Source organism: Muscardinus avellanarius, assembly GCF_963383645.1.
Source record: "Muscardinus avellanarius genome assembly, chromosome: 6".
NCBI classification, from domain to species: domain Eukaryota; kingdom Metazoa; phylum Chordata; class Mammalia; order Rodentia; family Gliridae; genus Muscardinus; species Muscardinus avellanarius.
The window spans coordinates 44278922-44301798 of NC_137791.1; the positions used below are offsets into that span (position 1 = coordinate 44278922).

The window sequence follows — 22877 nt, forward strand, 5'->3', positions numbered from 1 at the left end:
ATCCTGTCTCCTCACTTTCTTTTTACCAGTTCATTCTCCATATTTCTCCCAGAGGAATTTTTAAAACACACACTGATCATATTCTCTACTTAAGAACAGCAGTGCTTTTTACTGCCCAAAGGATACAGTGCATGCCACTTAAGTAGATCTGCCTCCATCCATCCCTCCTGATCTAACCTCTAGTCACTCTTGCTCTCTGTCTCTCCTCACCCCTAAGCTGGCCTGTGTAAGACTTGAGCTGTGTCTCAACAAAATTATTTGCAGTTCCTCAGATAGATGGAGGAAGCGGCATATACCGTCTGTGCTTAGAACGTCCGTTTTTTCTACTGAAGAATGGACAATCTGTGCAGCATTTCTTAGACTACCCCGAATAACATTGATTCTTGACTAAACCAGGTGGGTTTGCCTAAGCTTTTAGAACTTAGTGAAATCTTCCAATAGAGATTTTGGTCCTAAAGAGATCTGAACTTCAAATCGCTAACTCCCTCTGCCGTCGTCTTCAGCTTCCCCATCTTTGTTCTTCTGTCTGTAAAGTGGGAGTGGTGGTGCCCCTTCGCTCGTCGATGTGAGTGTGTACCCGACCTGGTGCACCATGAGACTCACAGCACTTTTCCTCCTGCGGAGACTAAGTCAGTGGCCCTCGTCTCCATAGCTTTCTTAGTCTTCATTCCAACTCCCTAGGTTTTTCAAAATCCCATCGTATTAGTATTATTATATCTTGATTCTTCTAAACTGATCTGGTCTAACCTTATTCTGTGAAACTCTTCTAATACTGCATGGCTAGCTTTTCTTCCAGTGAAAGGACCATCCCTTCATAAGAGTAGTCAAACAGCATATACAAAAGTAGCATAATCACAAATGATGTTCACATGTAATTTCACTTAGCAGCTCTAATGTGGTCCTCCACTGAGATGGCCTGGTTCAGGTTGTTAGGAGCACAGAGGTGACACCCCCCCACACACACACACACATACATACCCACTGTGCCGGGAGCCTCCGTAGGCTTCTAGGAAAAAGCAGCTGATGTACACATGTGTATGTTTTATTGTTTTTTGTTTTTTGTTTTTTCTGGTGGTACTGGGGTTCCTGGAAGCCCTTCTACCTCCAGGCTACACTCCCAGACCTATTTTTACATTTTTATTTGGAAACAGGGTCTCCTAAGCCAGCGCGCACGGCTGGCTTCGAACCTGCGTGATCCTCCTGTCTCTGCCTCCCAAGCACGGAGATTATAAGCGTGCGCCACCACGCCCAGCTTGTCTTATTGTTTTTAAAGACTGTTGGCCTTTTCATTGTGTCCTCTTAGGCCCAGCCAGACAGTCTTTCCATGCCCTGCCTGTGTACAAAAGACCCTCTCAAGAGCATTGTGCCAGGTGCACTCAGCAGTGTTCTCTGTGTTCTGTTTGCACCAGAATCTTCAAAGACAATTATTTCTATTAAAAATCATGCAAAAATGTATTTCGGTACTTAAGAGTTTGGTACTCAAATTGGTATCCTTCACAGTTACATTATTTTTTTATGTAAAAGCTAAGTCTTTGTTTTGTTATAAAATGTACCCCACATACTTCTCCGTCTCTCTCTATTGGTGTAGTGGTGTGTGTGTGTGTGTGTGTGTGTGTGTGTGTGTGTGTGTGTGTGTTGCTAGAGATGGAACCCAGGGCCTCACACATGCTAAGCAAGGTCTCTACCATTGAGGTACATTGCCAGTCATTTTTCTTTTATTCTTGAGGTTGCCCTGGCTGGCCTTGAACTTGTGATCCCATTGCTTCGGCCTCCCAGGTAGCTAGATTACAGGCATGGACCATCATGCCTGGCCCATATACCTCTTTTTTAATAACAAGTCACAGTTTCTTTGTGCTTTTTGTCATTTATTTTGTCTAAAGGCTAAGGTGTCCTCTTTACCCTATCAAGAGAAACAAGTCTCCCTCAAATATTCCTATCACACTACCACTGCTGGTGAGGCTCCAGGTACTGGCTTCACTTCGTCAGTCTCCAGAGGTCCCCTCGCTCTCTTCCCAAGTCAGTCACAAGGCTTTTGAAGTCACTTCTCCTATCCCCAAACCATCCTGTGTGTAGAGCGTGGCTGGCAGTCATTTGGTAAGAATTATGGATCAGAAAGGAGTACAGATTTGCATTCACAAAGATCCCAGCAGATTGGAAATGGTAATATTACTGCCATCCCCGTGCCTGTCTTTCCTATATGTGTAGTCGCTGGCTTGCTTAGAAATGATTCAGTATTTACTTAGCACCTATTAAATGCCAGGTAGAGTTGTTAAGTCTTACAAATGCAGCATTGGATAAGACAGGAAGCACTCTCTGTCATAGTGCTTACTACATGGCTGTAAGAGTAGTTGATGAATAAATAAGCAGATAACTATAGGTGCTATAATAAAAATACAAAACAGGAGTGACTTGGAGGTCTGTGTTAGGTTGGGTGGTCAGAAAAGGCTCCCATGAAGAGGTGCTGTATATTTAACTGCTGAAAAGTGAAAGGGCACTGTTTTTCTGGAACAGAGCTGAGGCCAAGAATTGAAATACCAGGAAAATAGTGTCAAGTTGCGGAAGAACATGGAATAGGGGAGGGGCCTCAGGGCTCTCTAATTAGCCCTGTGAGCTATGTGTTGGGATAGGTGACGTGAAGCCTCTGGACTGGAGGTTCCTTGGGTGTGAGTGAGAGGGATGAGACCCCAGCGGTTGCTCCCTCAGGTTCAAATTCCAGTCTGCATGGTCTTCCAGTGTCCTCATTATTCTGAGTGGTTCTGCGTAACTAGAGAGCATCTCTGGTCCACAGCAACCTGTGCACAGTGTGGCTGTCCTTCCTGAACCGCTGCTTGCCAGCATGGGGCTCTAGCTGGGGCTTGGGCTTCCCACCAACGTGGTGATCGGTCTTTGCTTGTCAGACTACAGTCACTCTAAAGCTCACTTCATTTAGAAACAAGCCATGGACTGGTAAAATACTTGATTAGAACCAACCCTATGAAGAGAATGAGGCAAGACCCCACACAGGAACTTTTTAGCTGTGAAGGGAAGATACTTTCATAGGAAAGTGACAGGACCCACTGCTGGCAGAGAGGAGGTCAGGAGGAGGTTCATTCCTCTTAAGTGCACAGAGAAACTTGACACTGTCTTTGTGTTCTTCAAGAAAATTCCTATTTGCATGCCTGTTAATCCCAGGCAGGAGGATCACAAGTTCAAGGCCAGCCTCAGCAACTTAGTAGAACCTTCTGCAATTTAACAAGACCCTTTTCCAAAATAAAAATAAAAAGAGCTGGGGGCAGTTGGGTGTGGTGGTGCACACTTGTAATCCCAGGACTTGGGAGGCTGAAACAGGAGGATCCAGTTTTGCAGCTAGCTTCAGCTACTTAGGCTCTTTGCAATTTAGTGAAACCCTGTTTCAAAATAAAGAATAAAAAATAGTGCTGGGGGTGTTGCTCAGAGGTAGAATGTCCCTGGTTCAATCCCCAGCACCACACACACACACACACACACACACACACACACACACACACACGGTTGGGGGTGTAGCTCAGAGATAGAATACCCCTGGGTTCTATTCCCAGTACTAAAAAAGAAAGAAAATTTGTATTAGATGAAACTGTTCTTTGAGCTTAGGGGTGTGTGTATGTGTGTGTGTGTGTGTGTGTGTGTGTGTGTGTGTGTGTGTGTGTGTCTTAAATGCAAGAATGACCTCTAAAGACTTGGGTTTTGACTCCTGGAAAGGATCTAGGTTTCATGTAAAGATCTCACACTTCTAGGTATTCAGTGTAGAAGTTGGCCTACTAGCAGTTGCTCATAAACCCAACTGTGTTCCTGTCTCCCAGGGTTACTACTTTTGTGCATTAGAAGAATATTCACTTTGGTGAAGCCAGATTGAAATAGATTGCCATTAACCCAGTCTCAACAACTTTTAGGTAACTGGACATGGGATCTGTAAATGCCATTCCCCTACATTGAAGGCAGTTCCTGAGCTGTAAGATCTTTTGAGAAAGCCAGATTTATCCTTCTAGAATTTGGGACTAAATTGTCATTTGTAGGAATACTCAGAGCTCAGGGACGCAGGGAAGGATACTGCACACACCCTGCTGTGTCTTCTGGAAAGTGGGTGCCATGCACACCAAGTAGACATCAACCATGTGTTCATCAAGTCAGCAAACAACTAGTGAGCACTGCTCCACGAGTCAAGACAAGGAGTACCTGCTAAAGTAGACCCAGCCCCTTCTGGCAGAGCTGCCAGTTTTTAAGAAGACACAAACATATAAATAGGCAATTATAAAAGAATATATTTTATGCTGTGAATGAGTTTTTATACAGCACATTATATAGAAATAGAAATCAGAGCAAGATCATAGAAGGCTTCCCTGAATAGGTGGCACTGAGGCTGTCAGTTTGGTGAGGGAATTCTTAGGTTTAGTAGCACAGTGCTTTAGTTGATGTGAGTTTCTAGTGTTTTGGGTACATGTTTGATTTGAAGCATGAAACATCAGAAGAATTTGGCAGAAATCAGATATTATCAAATACTCAACTTCTTTTTCTTCTTGACCTAAGATTCATAAGGAATTAAGCAAGGAACTAGAATTTTTTGAAAGATTGAGAAACATGATTAATTTTGAGTCTACTAATTTAAAAACAACTATCTAAATTATTAGCTTATTAATAATTTAGCAAAGTAAATACGAAAACCTACTTCTCAAAATCATATAAATTGAGATGATCATTTTAGGCACTTAAAACTATTACCTTTGATTACATCATATCACATTATATAATACAGTATGAAAGTAGAAATGTGCTACTTTAGGAAGGTAGAACAATTCTCTGGTGAAACACAGACAGACAGAGATACAAAGAAACACAGATGCAGAGAAATACAGAAGTACATTTGCACTGCTTTTTATTTTGGCATAATCTTTATCTTGTAGACCAGTTAAACTAAATGAATTAGAATGTGCTTTTTTCCCAAGTAAAAACTTTAGTCTCTATCGCCATGGGGCCAAGGTATATGTGGGGGAGGTAATTGCTAAGTGCACATATAGAATACAGTAGTTAATTGTGCAGTGCCTGGATTTGTATCTTAAAAAAATCAAGCCTAAGCCACCTCATCAGGCTTTCAAACACCATTATCAAATGGAAGCTACTAACATTTTTTTCTTTATAATAAAATTACAAGGAAGTTGGAAGGCAGCTGGAGAAACCCTGAGGTATGCTCCAGGTCTCACTGTAACAAGGTTTGGACATTAAGGTGAAAAATGGCATCCCGTGCTTTCTTCACCTCTTTGTAACACACTTAGGAAGACCCTGCGAGGAATCATTCCAAGCAAGCAGATCTCGGGGTTGGGAACTTCGGGGAAGGGAGCCCACGTTGGGTGGGTGGCTGTGGTTAGGGAGGAGTGGGCATGGGCAGTGTGGAGCTGAACATGTCTGCCCTTTCGTGAGAACCATGTGCCCCCTTCTTAGCACTGTCCTTTAAGTGGAGGCCAGCCTGTCGCCACCTCTTAGCACAGCAGCAGCTCCCCTGCACGCCCCTGCTCGATGCCATTTGTCCTGTTTGGGACTGTGCACTCACTCTGCCTAAGAGACAGGTCTCAGTAACCCAGAGAGACTCCCCATGGCTACCCCCCAGGAATGTTCACTCATCCATGTCTTTCTTGCCACAGATTACTAGAAAACTTGTAGAGAATTCATAAGGCAATGACATTTGACTATTGTACTTAGAAAATCTAGACACCTGATAGGTAAAGGCAGGCTTGGGCTAGTTACCCTAGAGATGGCAACACAGTGACACACTGTAGCTAGACTGAATCACTGACCACTGTAGGTGTTCACACTGGTACAGTTTGTCCAGGATGCCTTAGGAGCACTCAAGTGTTGGAGCCTTCTGATGGAAAGTGGAGTCAGGCCTCTGTGCCTGTGGATGCTACATCTGCAGGTATGACCAATGGTAGATTAAAAATCTGTAGTGAAGAGATTCCAGAAGATTCCAAAAAGTACGACTTGAATTTGCCCATGTTGAGCAAATGGCCAATCACAAATCTGAGAATAGGATACAGTAGCTGCTCACCACCTCAAAGCCTCTCATTTTCTCTCCAGAACTTATCCTTTGAGTATTGTGGCTGTACATCTCATTTGTGTACTGTGTCATCAGACCTGTGGTGAGCGCATCTGTAACCAAACATAGGCACACTTTGTCCTTGCCTTTATTCCCTCAACAAAACAGTATAACAACTATTTACATAAATGTAATCTAGAGGTGATTTAAAGTACACATGAGGTGTGCATAGGTTATATGCAAACACTGTGCCTTTATATATAAGGGATTTGAGCATCTGAGGGTTTGGTATCCATGTGTGCCCTGGAACCAATCTCCCTACAGATGCCAAGGAAAAACTATCAGAAACAACCCATACCAGCTTCAGGAGAATGGGGGAATGTATTTTAAGGATATGGGAACATCTTGTGGAGCCCAAGGACCATTGTTCAGTGGGTGAGGCAGAGTATTATTGGGAGAGGCCTGGGAAAGCTTTCCACATGCTTTTCTTGCCCCTCCATTTCCTTCTCTGAAGATGACCTTCTTAGTTCTTTAAGCCACATGTCCAGAGTTCCCACTTCTATGTGTCCTAAAGAGTATCAGTCTCCTAAAGAGTATGATTCTGTCAAGTCCACAGAAGGGGCTCTGGCTAGCCCTAGCCCACTTGAGTCAGACTTCCACCCTCACTCACAGTCGGCAGTGGCCAGAAGAGAGGTCACATTGACAGAGGTGGCTGTCAGCTCGCTGTACTGCGTGGTTTGCTGGAGCTGAGACAGTGAGCGTGGAACTGCAGCAGCCTACCATGGCCCACTGATAAACTGATATAGTCTGTCATATTAGCAGAGAGGGTGGTTTTATCTAGACACACGTGTTAAAGAAGAAATTGAACCACTGGGCATGGTGGCGCACGCTTGTAATCCCCGCGCTTGGGAGGCAGACACAGGAGGATCACGCAGGTTCAAAGCCAGCCTCGCTGGCTTAAGAGACCCTGTTTTCAAATAAAAATATAAAATAGGTCTGGGAGTATAGCCCTTAGGTGGAAGGGTTTCCAGGAACCCCAGTACCACCAAAAATAAATAAATAAATAAATAAATAAATAAATAAATAAATAAATAAATAAGAAATTGAGAGAGGATCCTACATATGATGAAAGTATTTTTAAAATGTCATTGTTCCCTTTTGTCAATTCTTTTTCTCTCCTAATGATCAAGTTATGCTTAGGTCACCCTGGGAGGCAGGAATAGGGAAGTAGGCCCTCAACTAGCGCGCACAGTTGAGCAGGTGCTATTAGAATACAATAGTAGAAGAGTGTAGGAAGCTCCTTAAACTACCTTGAGAACACATAATACTCGCTATTGTTCAAAAGCTCATAGAACTGAATTAAGATCATTGCATTAAAGTAGCATATAGAATTTTAACCATTATAAAACGTTTAACAGAATGTTTTTTCTCACTGAGCTGTCTGGAACTGTGGGGAAATGAGCCTTCCTGAATAATAGAGTTCCCCAGGAAATTGGAGGCTTACCTCTCTTTTAAGTATCAAGATACAGAATTTCTAAAAATACTTTTGCAACTCATATCTTCAACAGAATGCACAGAAATTTTTTCCTAGTACTTCATATCACCATTCCAGTGTGTAATAAGTATACCGGGCATGCCAAGAGGAGCATAGCGGTCTACACTATTCTGAGTGACCCCACATAATGTGGAATTTTGAAAAGCTGCTTTTTAAGCCAGCACAGTGGCACATGCCTGTATCCCAGTACTTAGAGGACACCAGGTTTAGGGCCAGTGTGTGGTAACCTAATGAGACTCTGTTTCAAAATAAAAAGGGCTGAGGGTATAGCTCAGAGGTGGAATGCCCCTGGGTTCATTCCCCGGTACTACAAAAACAAAACAAAGCAAACAAAACTTTGCTTTTTATAATTTATCTTTGTCTTCTTTTGTTATCTGGGACTGTTCCCCCTATGGGAATGTGCTCCTTCTGATGTAGGTTTAGACACCAGAAACTGTAGCTGACTTTAATGTATGAGGTCAAAGTTTGATGGTATAAGGAGTATTCTAAAAAGGAAGGGTGAAAGGTGCTGTTTTGTTTCTTATGACATCTCTGGAGCACCTTGAGGCTTCTTTGCCTCTGTTTCCTTAGCTCTGTTCTCCAGAACTGTTGCTGTGGTCTCACGAGCCAGGTGAAGGAGGTGATCCTGCTGAGGGTCATATGGGAGCTTTAGGAGAGCCATTCCAGCCTTTTGACAGAATGAGAGAAAAATTAAAAGCAGTTCAGTTGAACAAGACTACTTACTTTTGATTCCCAGATAGCCTGACATTTTCTGAAGTTTTAGGTGCATTCTCCATGGCTGTACCTCCCCTCCTCCTTTTTCCCCCTGCCATTTCAGGATTTCTTTTTCTCAGCTAGTATTGTGTTTCTGAAGACATTCTATTTCCTAAGAGATATTCTTGTTATTTTGCAGAATACTCTACTGGTTTTAATTTTATGCAGTAAGTTATATAAACAGTGTGAATCTCGCTTGTGACCCTAACCTGTCATATGGCTTGGAGCAGTGGCATCGGGGCTAAAATTCATGGGCTGCATACCATGTTCTGGCTCTCTGTAGATACCTTGTCCCATGTCCCCTCCTCCCACTCTCAGCCTCACATGAAGGATAAGAAAACCTGGACCTTGTGTGGAACCACACAGCAGAGGAACAGTGGAGTTGGGTTCACAGCTCCATCTTTAGTATTTATGTCCTGAGCCTCAACTCATGGCAGTAACTAAGCTTACTGTGCTCTTTTGGAGCATCAGGCACCTGCTATGTGTATCTCCCTTCATCTTCTCACATTGAGGAAAAGGTAGTGGCTTATCTCCATCTCATGTGAGGAAACTGGGTGTCAGTGTGTCTGAGTGGCTTGGTCAAGGTAACCTACGGAGTGAGTGATGGAGCTGGGATTCCTGAAGAGGACCAACTGCCCTTGGGGATTCATGCCCTTAGCCCACACATTACCAGCTCCCTACAGGACATTGCTTAACCAGATGTACACACAGCTAGGAGAGAGGAAATACTTGGCTTGAAAAGAAAACAGGACAAGAGTGTGCATTGACCTTCCTAATGCAACTTCTGTTACATTGAAAGAAAATGTGAACTGACTGGATAAAGAACTTGGAGGTGGGCTTACTAGTTAGCTGTCCTCTTGATGCATTTCAGTTTACAGAATTAAGATGAGCTTTGAGACTCCAATTCAGAACTTTCTCACAAGTATGACTCCAGTGTCTCTGGTGGTTGGAGGGCATGGTAGATCTGACCTGCCCCAGAGCCCAGCCTCCTGTAGGATGCACATCTTCACAGAGTTGGGACAATTGGGATTAGCACAGCCATGGACAGAAATCAGCAATTTCCTAGTCATTTCCTTATAGTCACGGCCCTGTGTGTCATATTGACATGGTATATGATTTACCTGGTCATGATTCACTTTGAATAACTGCAGAGAAAAGCTGCATGGTCTCTGTGGACCTTGCCTTGGCCTAACCTGGGGCCCAGGACAGGGCTCATGACTCCTCCACCTTCTGGGAATCTGCTTCAGAGCTTTGAGGTTAGGCACTAGTCCTACATGTGGGCCTAAGGACTAATTCAGCTGCAGAACAAACTCAGTGCCATCCTTTCTAACCACGCATTTTTATTTTTCCTTTTCTCAAATACTGGGTTGTGTTTACTGCCAAGAAGCTAAAGCTGACTTTTGTTGGTTATACTGTGAATCTTTCATTGTTGCTGTTACCGGGGATTGAACAGGGCATTCTAACTCCAAACCAAGCCATATTGTATTTTGAAGCAAGGTCTTGCTAAGTTGCTGAGTCTGGCTTTGAACCTGTGATCTTCCTGTGTCAACCTCACTCCCAGCACTGGGATTATAAGCAAGCACCATCACACCTGGCTTGTAATTTTTATCTTAGAGATTTAAGGGTCAAAGTTTACAGATATGTCAGGTTCTCTTTACCATCTTGTTTTGAACAGAGCGTGGTCTGTGGGGTGGCTGAAGTGCTCTAGATGTAGGTCTCACTGCCAACATGGAGCTGCTGTGTCTAGTGATGGAGGGAAGGTGGGAGGGAGAACAAAAATGATAAGGTACAGATCCAGGGTGCAGTGGCAGGAGCACTTAGCGTTCAAGAGTGAGTGCTGCCACATCTGGATGGGTAGCTTTATGCAAGTTACTCAGCCTCACGCCCCCTTGCCTTTTCCTTACTTGTAAACGGGTGGGGGGGGGGGACCTGCAGACAGTGCTGACGATTACGCTAAGCCCTTGCGCAGTCTGTGTCCAGCTGCCTGGCACATCCATGCTCAGCGGCCATGGCTTTGTGTCCAAGACAAGGACACCCTGAAGCCAAGCAAGTGGAGCCAGGCGGCTGGGGATCAGTCCGGCACTGCCAGGCTGGCTGTCACCGTGGGTGGCTCCTCCACTTCCTCAGCTGAAGGGATGGCGTCAGGCTGGTTGTCACAGGCATCAGTCCCTCCCTCCCTCCACACAGGCTGACAGCCTGGGCAGCAGGAGTTACCCCTTCAGCAGCTGCCCCCTACCCCAGGCTGCAGAACAGGCACTTGGCTCAAGGGGGTATGGTGGTGCCCTGAGGTGCCTGTGTCTTCACCCTCAAAACCAGGCTCTGAGTGTTTCTCCTCAAGCGTCCTGTTTCCTGCTCCCGACTGTAGCATCTCAGAGGGAGGGAGGAGCTTTTTTGTTGTTTTGGTACTAGGGAGTGAACTCAGGGGCACTATACCTCTGAGCTACACCCCCACCCCCAGCTGTTTTTCAAACTTTGTTTGGAAGCAGTGTCTTGCTATGTTGCTAAGGCTGTCCTCAAACCTGCCATCCTCCTACCTCAGTCTCCCAAGTACTAGAATTACAGGTGTGTGCCATCAGCCTGGCTAATGGAGGGTCTTTTATTCCAATTTGCTCTTTTGGGCTCCTCACAAGTTCTGAACAAGGTAGTGATATTACACGATCTCAAGGGGGGTAGCATTTTGTCCCTGGAGCCCAGCCCTGCCCCCACCTTGGCCTGGACAGCTGGTGCTGACCCAGTGACCCCAGGGGACATGCCCTCCCCAGGCCTGCCCTCCCTTGCTTGGGCCTTCAGTAGCAGGCAGAAGAGCGGGGGAGGCAGCTGGCCACAGGCCCCCAGTGTCAGGGCGGCCAGACACTCTGCTCATGATAGTTTGCCTCCAGGGAGAAATGTGCCTGTTCTCTTTCCTCCTTTATTCTGCATCAAGGCTCGAAGGCCCTGGCGGCTCCAAGTGGGCGCTGTTTACCTCCCAGTGACGGTCACTCTGGAATGTTGAGATGTGGCTTTACCTGCTCCATTTGGCTAGAGGTGCTTGGCCAGGGTTGGAGCCTGGTTCAGGAGAGCGTCGTGTTACAGTCAGGCGAGGCAGGCCTTGAGCTGTCTCTGACCGCTGCACAGGGGCCACGACGACTGCCAAGCCTAGGCACAGGGAGGTGGGAGAGTGGTAACCTGTGTGGGACGGTGCTTGCCACGCTCCCTTTGAAGCCAGCCACAGCCGGGCAGCAATCGCCAGCAATGATGGCTGATTGCTTGGACTTGAGTGTCGTATCGGGCAGTGCTGGGCTCGCATGCCTGTGGCTTCTTGAGTCTTGATTTGTCCCGATTTCTATCTGTAAGGCAACACTGTAATGCCCCATTTCTCCCATTTGGAAGGAAGAGCTGTTCTACCTACTGACTCTGTGTTTTAACAGCAACTTTGGGAACTTGTCACTGTGTGTGTGTGTGTAAGGGGGGTCCTGGGGATTGAACCCAGGGACATTGTGGCTCTGGACTATACCCCTGGCCCTTTCTTTTAAAAACAGGGTCTCCCTAAGTTACCTTGTACTGTTCTTGAGCCTGTGACCTTCCTGCTTCAGCCTCCCTTGTACTGGCATTACAGGGTATGCTCCTCTACCCAGCTGAATTTGTTGCTTTTTTTTTTTTTTTTTTTTTTCAGTTTTTGTACTGGGGATGGAACCAGTGGGCATTCTACCTCTGAGCTCCACCCCCATCCATTTTTATTTTTAATTTTGAAGCAGTGTCTAAGTTGAAGAGGGCCTCATTAAGTTGCAGAGGCTAGCCTTGAATCTGCAATTCTCCTGTCTCAGTTTCCCAAGTACTAGGATTATAGGGGTGCACCGTGCCTGGCTGAATTTGGTGTGTGTGTGTGTGTGTGTGTGTGTGTGTGTGTGTGTTGTATGTGTGTTACTGGGAATAGAACCCAGGGGCATTCTACCCCTAAACTATTCTTTTATTTGAAACAAGGTCTCACTAAGTTGCAGAGGGCCTCACTAAGTAGCTGAGGCTGGCTGCAAACCTGTGATACTCCTGTCTCAGCCTCCCAAGTACTGGGATTACAAGTGTGCGCCACCACACCAAGCTGAATTTGTCACCTTTAAAAGCATTGGTTCACCATTAAAGCACCCCCAAAGGGAATGAGTTGCTTTGGATAGGCAGCAATCCAGGGCTCTCTGAAGCCAGCTTTTCAGGATTTGAGAGGCGATACTGTGGATGATAAAATAATGGGCACAAAGCGTAAGGCTGTAGGAGAAGGGTTCTGTTGGGAGCTGTGGCGACTCCAGGCAGGTGACAGTTAGTCCTAGAGTAAGCAGCCATCTCAGGGCAGCCATATTTGTCTTACGATTATGTTGCCACCTGTGTTCAATTCAAGAATGGGGAGGAGAGGCACTTTTAGGTAAGGCAAAGAAAGAACTCCAGCCGTGCAGTGAGCAGGGTGCGAGCAATGCCTCAGAGCGTGGGCATCGGGGACTTAAGTCGTCTATGCCTGGGCTGGGACAGAGGGGCAGGTTGTCTCCCTCAGTGGTAGGCCTTCCTGGCCGCCAGTGGCTGTCAGTTCTGAACCACAGCAGCTTGTCTCAGACCAAAGGCCCAGTACTTCAAGGCCAACCTTATTTGGAAGGTGACTATTTTCACATCCCAGGGAGAGGAAGGCCTTCCCAGGAAGGGCAACGGGAGCAGGCCCTGATAATCTGTGGTGCATAAGTACAGTGTAAATAGGAATCTGTGGGGCGCCCAGCCACCCAGCTGGGCTCTGCTGGAGTCCCTGGAAAGGTCCTTTGATCCTCCCATGCTAAGGATGGCTTGGTGTCCTTGTTCAGTTAAGAAGTCACAATCCTATAGAGCAATTTCCTGCAAAGTAGGGAAAGGTTAATTTTGAAGAATAGTAATTGGAATTGTGGTCAGAGGCCTCCTCAGTTGAAAACATTCTGTGGCTGAATTCTTCTCATTTTGTTTGTTTTTTCAGGAGCTATAGTTTCTTCGCAGTTCAGATTGGTCATTTTTAGGGACCACATTGGTAGTACTGCATTAACAACATTAGTGAACATGCTAAAAGGCTCGCTGTGCACCAGAGGCAAACAGACTTTATAACCCGTGGGCGAGGTACAACCCCATTGTGTAGGTCACTTCCTGTGGAAAGACTGCCTTGCCTTCTAGTCGTGTTTCTGTTTTTAAACTGTCAGAGCTCCCTTTTAGCCAGTCACAATGGCAGGTGCCCATGATCTGAGTATTAGGAGGCAGAAAGATAACAGATTCAAGGCCAGTGTATGGTAATTTAGCGAGACCCTGTTTCAAAATGAAAAATAAAAAGGGCTGAGTGTAGCTTGGAGGCAGAGCACCGAGTTTGATCCCTAAGTACCACAAACAACAACAAAATTTGCTTTTAAAATTTAAAGAAAAAGTGTACTTGTTCCAAGAATGACCAGTCATGAACACAGATGCTTGAGGTTGAACTGGGCCCTGGTACAGAAGGTACTGGGCTTGGTGCCCCTCTGCCCTCAAAGGTGCATAGGTGCTCTTCCGAGTAAAGGAACTGTGCTTTGCAGTGTTTTTGCTTTCCTTTTTTCTTTTCTTGTTACAATGTTAAATTTTAATCACTTTTAAAGATCTCAAATCATTAAAGCTTTTGGGATTTGGGTTTTTTGTTTTTTTTTTTTCCTTTTTGAAGATCATTATCATCACCATCTAGCAAGAGTTCCTTTAAAATTCTCCACTCCAGGCCAACGGTAGATTTTCATGGTCCTGAAGACAGCAGCCTTCTCGGACTCTGACATCTGGAGTTGGAGAGGCCAGCCGTGACCGAAAAGCACAGTGCTCCAGCTGCCTTGGGCTCGCCCTGGCCAGGCTGCGGTGCCTTGACTTTGAGAGTTTATTCCTGCCTAGAACCATACGTGGGCTCCCCAGTGGCCTGGAGCCGCCCCACACTTCAGAATGGCACACCCGTCCCGGATCAGATGGTTGCCATTTCCTAGTGCCATTTTTCAGACACATTTGTTTCTTTTTATTTTTTCTTTTATTTCTTTTATTTCTTTTCTTTTCTTTTTTTCTTTTTCTTTTCTTTTTTTGGCAATAGTACCCAGGGGCATTCTACCTCCGAACCACACCCCTATCCCTATTTTTTATATTTATTTATTTATTTATTAGTACTGAGGATGGAACCCAGTGGCTTTTCTACCTCTAGGCTACACTCCCATACCTATTTTTATATTTTATTAGAAACAGTGTCTTACTAAGTTGCCAAGGCTGTCTTCGAACCTATGCGGTCCTCCTGTCTTAGCCTCCTAAGCGCTGGGATTACAAGGGTGCACCACCACGCCCGGCCTTGTTTGTTTCTTAATCATGACCCAACATATGAGATATATCACGCATTCCTCTGTACATACACATATGTAGAGCCAAAGTAAAAATTTGAGCACAGCCAGGTATGGTGGCACACGCTTGTAATCCCAGTACTTGAGGCTGAGGCAGGAAGATTGCAGGTTCAAGAACAGTTTCAGTAATTTCTGAGGTCCTTTGCAACTTAGTGAGACCCTATTTCAAAAAAAGGATAAAAAATCAGGCTGGAGGTATGGCTCAGAAGTAGATCCATTGCCTCTGGATCCAATCCTCAGTAACATACACACACACAATTTTGGAGCATATTATACTGACTCCGATCATTTATTTATGTATTTATTTGTTTTTTGATACTGTGGATGGAATCCAGCAGCATTCTACCTCAGAGATATACTACCATCCCTATTCTTTTATTTTATTTATTTATTTATTGGAAGCCCCTTGGCTCAACCCAGGGGCATTCTACCTCTGAGCTATACCCCGTTCTATTTATTATTTTGAAATAGGGTCTCACTAAGTTGTGAAGGGCCTCACAAGTTGCTAAGGCTGCCCATAAACCTGCAATCCTCCTATCTCAGCCTCCCAGGTACTGGGATTACAAGCGTGTGTCAATATGTCTGGCTTCTATTCTTTTATCTTGAAACTGGGAGGGTCTCACTAAGTTGTGGAGGCTGGCCTCAAACTTGCCATCTTCCTGTTTCTGCTTCACCAGTACTTGGATTGCAAGCATGTACCACCACACCTGGCTGACTGATGTATTCTGAAGGGTATATGGCTACCATGGAACAATCTATTTAGCCATCATCAAATCAACAGAATGGCTTAAATGCATAGGTCTAAGACTTGTGCTATGCTGTAGTAGTCTTTTAAAGGTGTGTGGCAAATTCATACTAATAACATTTCATTTGTTTCTTCTTGAGGTGGAAAACGAAGCTCCTTCCCCACGTGCAAAGCCAAGGCAGCGACCCCAGGACCTCTTCTGGAGATGGAAGCTTGTTGAAAACCTAGCCTGTCTCCCCAGCTTGCCCAGGCGAGCCCACAGGAGTGCTGACACCAACTCTATGCTGAGGTCACCGCTAGAGACGCTGCTCCACAGAGACACTGCCAGCCACCTTCTGTCTACTGCAATAGCCAACTTCCAAAAGAAAGCATAAAAAAGGTTTGTTGTTGTTGTTGTTGTTGTTTTATAAAGGAAATGTAAAAGCACATGCAAATGCTCGTGGGCCCATCAGCTGAGCAGCTTTTCTCCCTGCGTCTCTTGCCTCCACACCTGTAACCTTATGGCAAGGACAGTAACTTGGCTGCGTTTGCCTGCCACGTGCAACTGGAGCCAGCAGCCAGTGCGTCCGTCAGCATCCCAGTGGAGGAATTTGTGGAAGTTCCGAACCTCTTTGTTTCTGTCTTCGTTTTTCTTTTTCTTCCTTTCTCCCCAAGCTTTTATTTAACAGTGCAAAAGGATCAATCTCATGTTTGCTTCTTTTTTTAAACTTGAATTTTTTTTTAAATTTACACTTTGTAGTTTTAATTTTCGTGTATATTTTGCTAGCTATGAGCTTTTAAATAAAAATTCAAAGGTCTGGAAAAGTTTGAAACGGAAAGAAGCCTTTTTCTGAGAAAGCTTGTCCAGTTAGCAGCTTCTCTGTGAATTGCCCATGACAAACAGTGACCTCTCTGTCCTTGTAAGGTGTTTGATAGAGTTAAATAAACTTAATAGCCAAATCCACTCTCTCAGTAGCAGTTGGCAGCCCTGTTTCACTTTTTCTTCTGATTTGCTTTTCTTTTTTTAAATGGTAAACCTTAACATACTTTCAGCAGACTGGTTTGCAGTGAATTTTTATTTCTTTCCTTCTCCCTTGTTATAAAAAAGCCCAGCACTTGAATTGTTATTACTTTAAACGTTCTGTATTTGTATCTGTTTTTATTAGCCAATTAGTGGGATTTTATGCCAGTTGTTAAAATGAGCATTGATGTACCCATTTTTTTTAATAGCAGGGCACAGCCTTTGCCCCAAATTGTCATCTAACATTTGTCATTCCAGTTTGAGTTGATGTGCTGAGCATTTTTTAAAAGAAGCTTTGTAATAAAACATTTTTTAAAAAGTGTCATTTTATTAAAAGTAAAGTTCCTGGTAATCTAGAGTTGGTAATGAACTAAGCCCTCAGGCCAGGCCAAAGCTGAGCCATATATAGGAGCATCTGCTGACACCTGTCACACAAGGGCGCTAGTCCTCAAGAGCACTGGTAGGGCTAGGGCCGCCCCTCCATTGGCAGGTCAGAGGAGAGAAGTCACCTGGTCCAGATGGCAGTGCATCCCTCCCTGAGGACAAGCTCTTCTCCCCACAGCTCGCTGGTTTCCACCCTGGGCCCCGGCCTGGGAGGAAAGTCTTTACCTGCCCATCTCCCCAGAGGCAGCATTTTCCCAAGTCACAAGACTATAATTTTACCATGAGCTTTTGTTATACTAGTGTATATAAATTGGTATCTGGTTTAGCAAAAACTTAAGTTTAAAACATTTATATTTCAAGCCAGGTATGATGGTACACTCTAATAATCTCAGAAATTGAGAGGCTGAGACAGGAGGAATGCAGATTTGAAGCCAGCCCCAGCAAGTTAGTGAGGCCCTCTGCAACTTAGACTCTGTTGCCAAATAAGAAATAAAATTGGAGCTGGGCATGGTGACGCACACTTGTAATCCCAGCATTTGCGAGGCTGAGACAGGAAGAGCACAGTTCACAGACAGCCTTGGCTACTTAGGCCCTTTGCAACTCAGTGAGACCGTTTCAAAATAAAGAATAAAAAATAGGGCAGGGGGCATAGCTCAGAGGAAGAATGCCCCTGGGTTCCATTCCCAGACCCGCAAAAAAAAAAAAAAAAGAAAAAAGACAAATAAAATGGGGCTGGGGGGATAGCTTGGAGATAGAATGCCTCTGGGTTCAATCCCCAGCACTCCCTTCCCCCAAAAGCCGTATTTCATGGCCCTTCACAGTGGTCTTCCATCCTGTGCGTTAGGTGGAGGGCCACGATACCACAGTCTAACTCGAATCCCTTGCTGAGATTCGTGCTGTTTCCCTTTTTCAACCCTTTGGTGGACAGCTGGGGAACAGCTGGTTACCATACTTGTAATAACCCTCCACATACTGTAGTTGAAGACTGCCATTAAATCTCCCCTCAAATTTCTCTTCTCCAGGCTAAGTAATCCCAATCCCTTGAACCTTTCATCATCAGCCCTTTAATCATTTTCATTACTCTCCTCTGGAGCCTCTCCAGTTCCTATTCATTTAGTCCTAAACTTGAATGGGGGTGGGGGAGTACTGTATTCAGGGGACCTACTTTTTATAAAGGTTTCATATTCAGGCCTACCCCAAACTTCATTTGAATATTTCCCCCTTCGGTGCTGGGTATTGAACCCTGGGACATCCAACCTCTGAGTTACACCCCCAGCCCCACCCCTTTTTTTTTAAACTTGGAAACAAGGTCTCTTAACTAAGTTTCTGAGAGTTACACTAAATTGCTGAGGCTGGTTTCCAACTGCAGTCTTCCTGCCTCGGCCTCCCAAGTACTGGGATTACAGGTGTGCACCACTGTGCCCAGCCTCAGTTTTCTTAATGTACATTAACTTGAGAAGTTAAAACTTAGATAAAACTGCCACCATGCCCTTGTGGGAGAGTTAATTAGAAAATCCATAAAACAGTGCAGGGGGATGATATTGGGTATTACTTGGGGTGGGGGGAGACGTAGCTGTTCTGGATCTTAGAAAGCAATTAATAAAAACCTGTTTATCAAGAAACAGATATGGAAGAGTAATATAAACTTGAGATTCAAGGCTTGTCCAAAGCCCACTAAACTCAACTCTTCCTTTTTTTTTTTTTTTTTTTTTGTGTGTGTGTGTGTGTGTCCTACAAAAAAAGAATATATAGTATTAAATGAGAAGGACTGGCCCCTCTGGCCCGATCTGTTCCTTCACAGACTTGGTCCCGTTCTAGTTTTCTGTATTTCTTTCAGAATATTTTTTTCTATATGACTTTGATGCCACAGCTCAGGCCTTGTTCCTGGCCATTGTGCCAGGCTCTGTCTTCTGCTGGCAGCAGTCCTGGGGACAGAGTCAGGAGCCCCCAGAGACATGGACCAAAAGGGGGTCTCTGGTGAGAGGCCTCTCTCTCGGCCACTGCTTCTGTTTGATCTGATGTGACCTGGCTTCCTTCCCTGCAACAGAGGAAAAGCCGAGCTGCGTGCGGGGGCGGAGGAGGGGTCTGCCTTCTTCTGGGAGCAGAGCCTTCTCTGAGCTCACAGCTGGCATGCTGGTCCTTAGGAAGGCTGCTCTCCTCCTGGCTTTAGTGTGTTTGGTTGCTAGGGTTGCTGGCAACTACCTGTTTAACTGGAAAGGGCCTCCCAACTGCTTCATGACTACAGCAGCCCTGAGTATAATCATTTTTTTTCCTATAATTTGGTTTAAGACTGCCAACAATATGGAAACGTCCAAACAGGCTGGTGAGCCATAGCAAGATGTCTGTGTGGCGTTCCTTTTAAAGAAGATCACCGGAGTTGTGCATGGCTCCCACAGAAAAGAAATTGCACATGACATAGCTCTTGCTTAACAATCACACTGATGCATAGAAACTTCACACATATTAGAACATAGGAAGTTTGTAATTTATGAGAATTAAAAACTTTCATTGAGAACTAAAGGGAAAACTTATGTTCTCGTCCCATGTAAGGAAGCCTAGGGTTTTAATAGCTACCCCATGAAACCTACACACATACATAAATATGAACTGCTTTTGAATAAAAATTGTTAACATTTGACTGTAGCTAAGCTTTGATACTAACAGAAGGGTGCCGTTCTAAATTCCATTTACACAACTGTGACAACAAATAAGATCATTGATTTTCTTGGCTGCCATCTGGAAGCTGCCATTTTAAACTTCTGTAGCTCTCTTATGGGAAAACTTCATTATCTGATTACACCCAGTGCTGATTATGGGGAATGGGAAAGGGAGTGAATTCCAAGTGCAGCTATTTAAAATAAACATTAGCGCCGGGCGTGGTGGCGCACGCTTGTAATCCCCGTGCTTGGGAGGCGGAGACAGGAGGATCACGCAGGTTCAAAGCCAGCCATGCTGGCTTAAGAGACCCTGTTTCCAAATAAAAAAGTATAAAAATAGATCTGGGAGTGTAGCCTGGAGGTAGAAGGGTTTCCAGGAACCCCAGTACCACCAAAAAATAAATAAAAATAAATAAACATTAACATGACTCAACCTAAACAGAAGCTTTATATGCATTAGATAACATGAAAATAATCATATATAGTTAAATGAGAATGCAAGTAAAAACTAGCTGTTTACTTCCTTTTACTGAAGAAGTAATGTTAATCTGTTCATCAGAGACAGTGCTGTGGGCCTCAGTGAAGTGGTATTAAAAAGAATAACCAAGCTGGGCTTGGGAGCACGCACTGGCCTGTAATCCCAGGACTTGGGAGGCAGAGACAGGATGATTCCAGGCGTGAGACCAGCCTCAGAAACCTAGCACTACCGTTTCCAAACAAGGAAATTAGGGCTGGAAGTGTAGCTTGTTCAGTCTCTAGTAACACACACACCAATAAAGAATAACCATGCACTCATTCAGTGCACACCCACCAGCAGACTACATTCGAATAATTGTATACTAGAAAACATGCTTCCTATCGTCAAGTTCTTTACTGTCTGCATTTATAGTAATGTACAGGCACGTTTTTTTCTAAAGAGCAATTTGGACTTGATGGGCTCTTACAGTAGGAAGACAGTGGCACCGTGGAGAAAGGCCAGGTTTGGAGTTCCGGAGCTGGACAGAAATCCAGTCCAGCCACTGTCGGGTACCACACTAATCCCCTCTACGTACACTCCCTCTTGGACTAAGTGGCCACACACATCAGCAAAGGAATAAAGCGTGGCAGACAGCAAGCGGCCAGTAAATGTATTTCTCAAACTATTATAGTTTGTTAGGAAATGTGGGATTTTTGTTAAATTAAAAAATATAATTCCTTTAATTGCTTATAGCCATAGCACACTCTAGCATATTTTTTCAACTCAGGAAAACAGCTGATAACCAGGACTAACCAATCTATTTTGGGATTCTATTTTGGGCTTGGAATCAAAGAAGCATTTTATACAAGGGGGCAAAATTGGTATGTTGTTACTGAGTCATCTATACTGGTGTGCTCATTAAATTTTTTGAGGGGGGAGTTACTGCGGATTGAATCCAGGGGCATTCTACCTTCAAGCTATAATCCCAAGACTTATTTTTTACTTTTAAACAATTTCCCTACTCGCTAAATTGCTGAGGCTGACCTCAAATTTGCAATCTTCCTGTCTCAGCAGCCTCCCAGTACTGGGATTACAGATTGGCACCACCATACCTGGCTCATTAAGTATATTTTGTAACTCATAATAGTATATGATATTACCAGGCAAATAATTTTTTCTCCATTAAAAACAGAGAAAATCACACCCTTGAGATGCGCTGTCCTTTCTCGGATTGCTACACATCTGGGATTAACTTTTTAATAAAAGGATGCCATAAACTAATTCTAGCAATCCCCACACCCAGTGCACGCACATACAAGGCTCAGTAAGAAAAGGCGGGTGAAAACCTCCACGTTTTCAGGCTGTCAAAACCTCCACATGGCTCCTGAAAGAGACACTTCAGAGTTCAAGTTCTAAGCTCAGTACCAGCAGCGTCTTCTTCACCCAGGGCTGGGCTGAGGCTCAGTTTTCCTACCTTCTGCACTTGGTTCCTCCCTCCTTCCTTCTCTTTTGGTGCTGGGGACAGAACCCAGGGCCTCGTACCTGCCACTGAGCTGTGCCCCCGCCCTCCCACCTGGCACGCCCGCCCGTGGCTGCTTATGAGGCATGGGGAGCCAGAGTTTCCACTCCCCTCTGCTACCTGCTTGCCTGAGAGCAGGCCACATTTTCTGGTAGAATATTCCAGTAGGAACATGTGCAGAAAAGGGGCCGAGGTGTGTTGCTGAGGCTCCGAGACCCACATGCAAACACCCCAGCTTCTCCACACCTGGAAGGGCAGTGTGGCCACTCTGTTGTGCCCCGGGCCTCTACAGCAAACCAGTTTCAGTCAATAATGGAAGTCTCCTCTCCTTGAAGAGGGAATAAGAGCAGTCTGGGCTGGCATTATGGCACAAGCCTGTTATCCTAGTACTTGGGAGCTGAGACAGAAGGATCACAGGTTTAAGGCCAGTCTCAGCAGTTTAACCAGACCCTTAGAACACAGTGAGACTTAAAATTTTTAAAGGGGACTAGAGACATAGTTCAGAAGTAGAATGCCCCTGAGTTCAACCCCCAGTAGCAAAAATAAAATGAATGAAGAAAAAGGGCTGGAGGTGTAGCTCAGAGGTAGAATGCCTCCGGGTTCAACCCCTAGTGTCTCATGCACACAGAAAAAAGCAGCCTGAGCTTTCTCAACGCTAGGGGCAATCCTGCTATTGCTCCCTTAGAACTAGTGAATACACCCAGTGGGGACTCACTCCACCACTCTTTCCCCAGGTTGACCTAGTGTCACTTATTTAATTTTGTGGTACTAGGGATTGAACCCAGAGGCGTTCTGCCTCTGAGCTACACCTCCAACCCTATTTTTTAATTTTTTTTTGGGGGGGAGCAGGTCTGGGGGTGGAACCCAGGGGCACTCTACCTACGAGCTACACCCCTTGTCCTATTTTTCCATTCTTTATTTTCAACCAGGTCTCACTGAGTTGCAGAGGGCCTCACTAAGTACCTGAGGCTGTCCGCGAACTGCAATCCTCCAGTCTCGGCCTCCTGGATGCTGGGATTACAAGCGTGCGCCACCATACCCGGCTCTATATTTTAATTTTTGAAACAGGATCTCAAGTTGTGAGGGCCAAAGTTGCTGAGGCTGGCTGAGAACCTGCAATCCTGTCTCAGCCTCCTCAGTACTGGGGTTATGAGAGAGCGCCACTCCCCAGGCTACCTATTGTCGTTCACCTTCCCAGGGGCTGAGGCCATGGAGCGCGAGTGCCAGCAGGAGTCTGTGGCCTGGGTGGCTCAGGGCAGCCTTGCCCGTCTGCAGCCCTGTAGGTTACTGCGGCTTCTCTCACACGTGGCCCGTCTGTGGCAGGCCGTGAGCTCAACACCTGTTCTCCATCATCTCATCCAGTCCTAGTAACCCTCCAGGATGGGTTCCAGCATTATGC

The 22877-nt window shown here is 45.2% G+C and overlaps 1 protein-coding gene across 2 annotated transcripts in view; it reads left to right on the forward strand.

The window, feature by feature from the left end:
- The window catches only part of LEF1 (lymphoid enhancer binding factor 1), a gene marked incomplete at both ends in the record, with an annotated part of 130142 nt that extends 114461 nt beyond the window's left edge, over nucleotides 1-15681 (forward strand). For both annotated transcript variants that reach the window (XM_080697981.1, XM_080697983.1), the window contains one exon: nucleotides 15602-15681. In XM_080697981.1, the coding sequence (XP_080554107.1) occupies nucleotides 15602-15681 (80 nt within the window). The remainder of the gene's footprint in view (nucleotides 1-15601) is intronic.
- Nucleotides 15682-22877: the final 7196 nt, after the last annotated feature.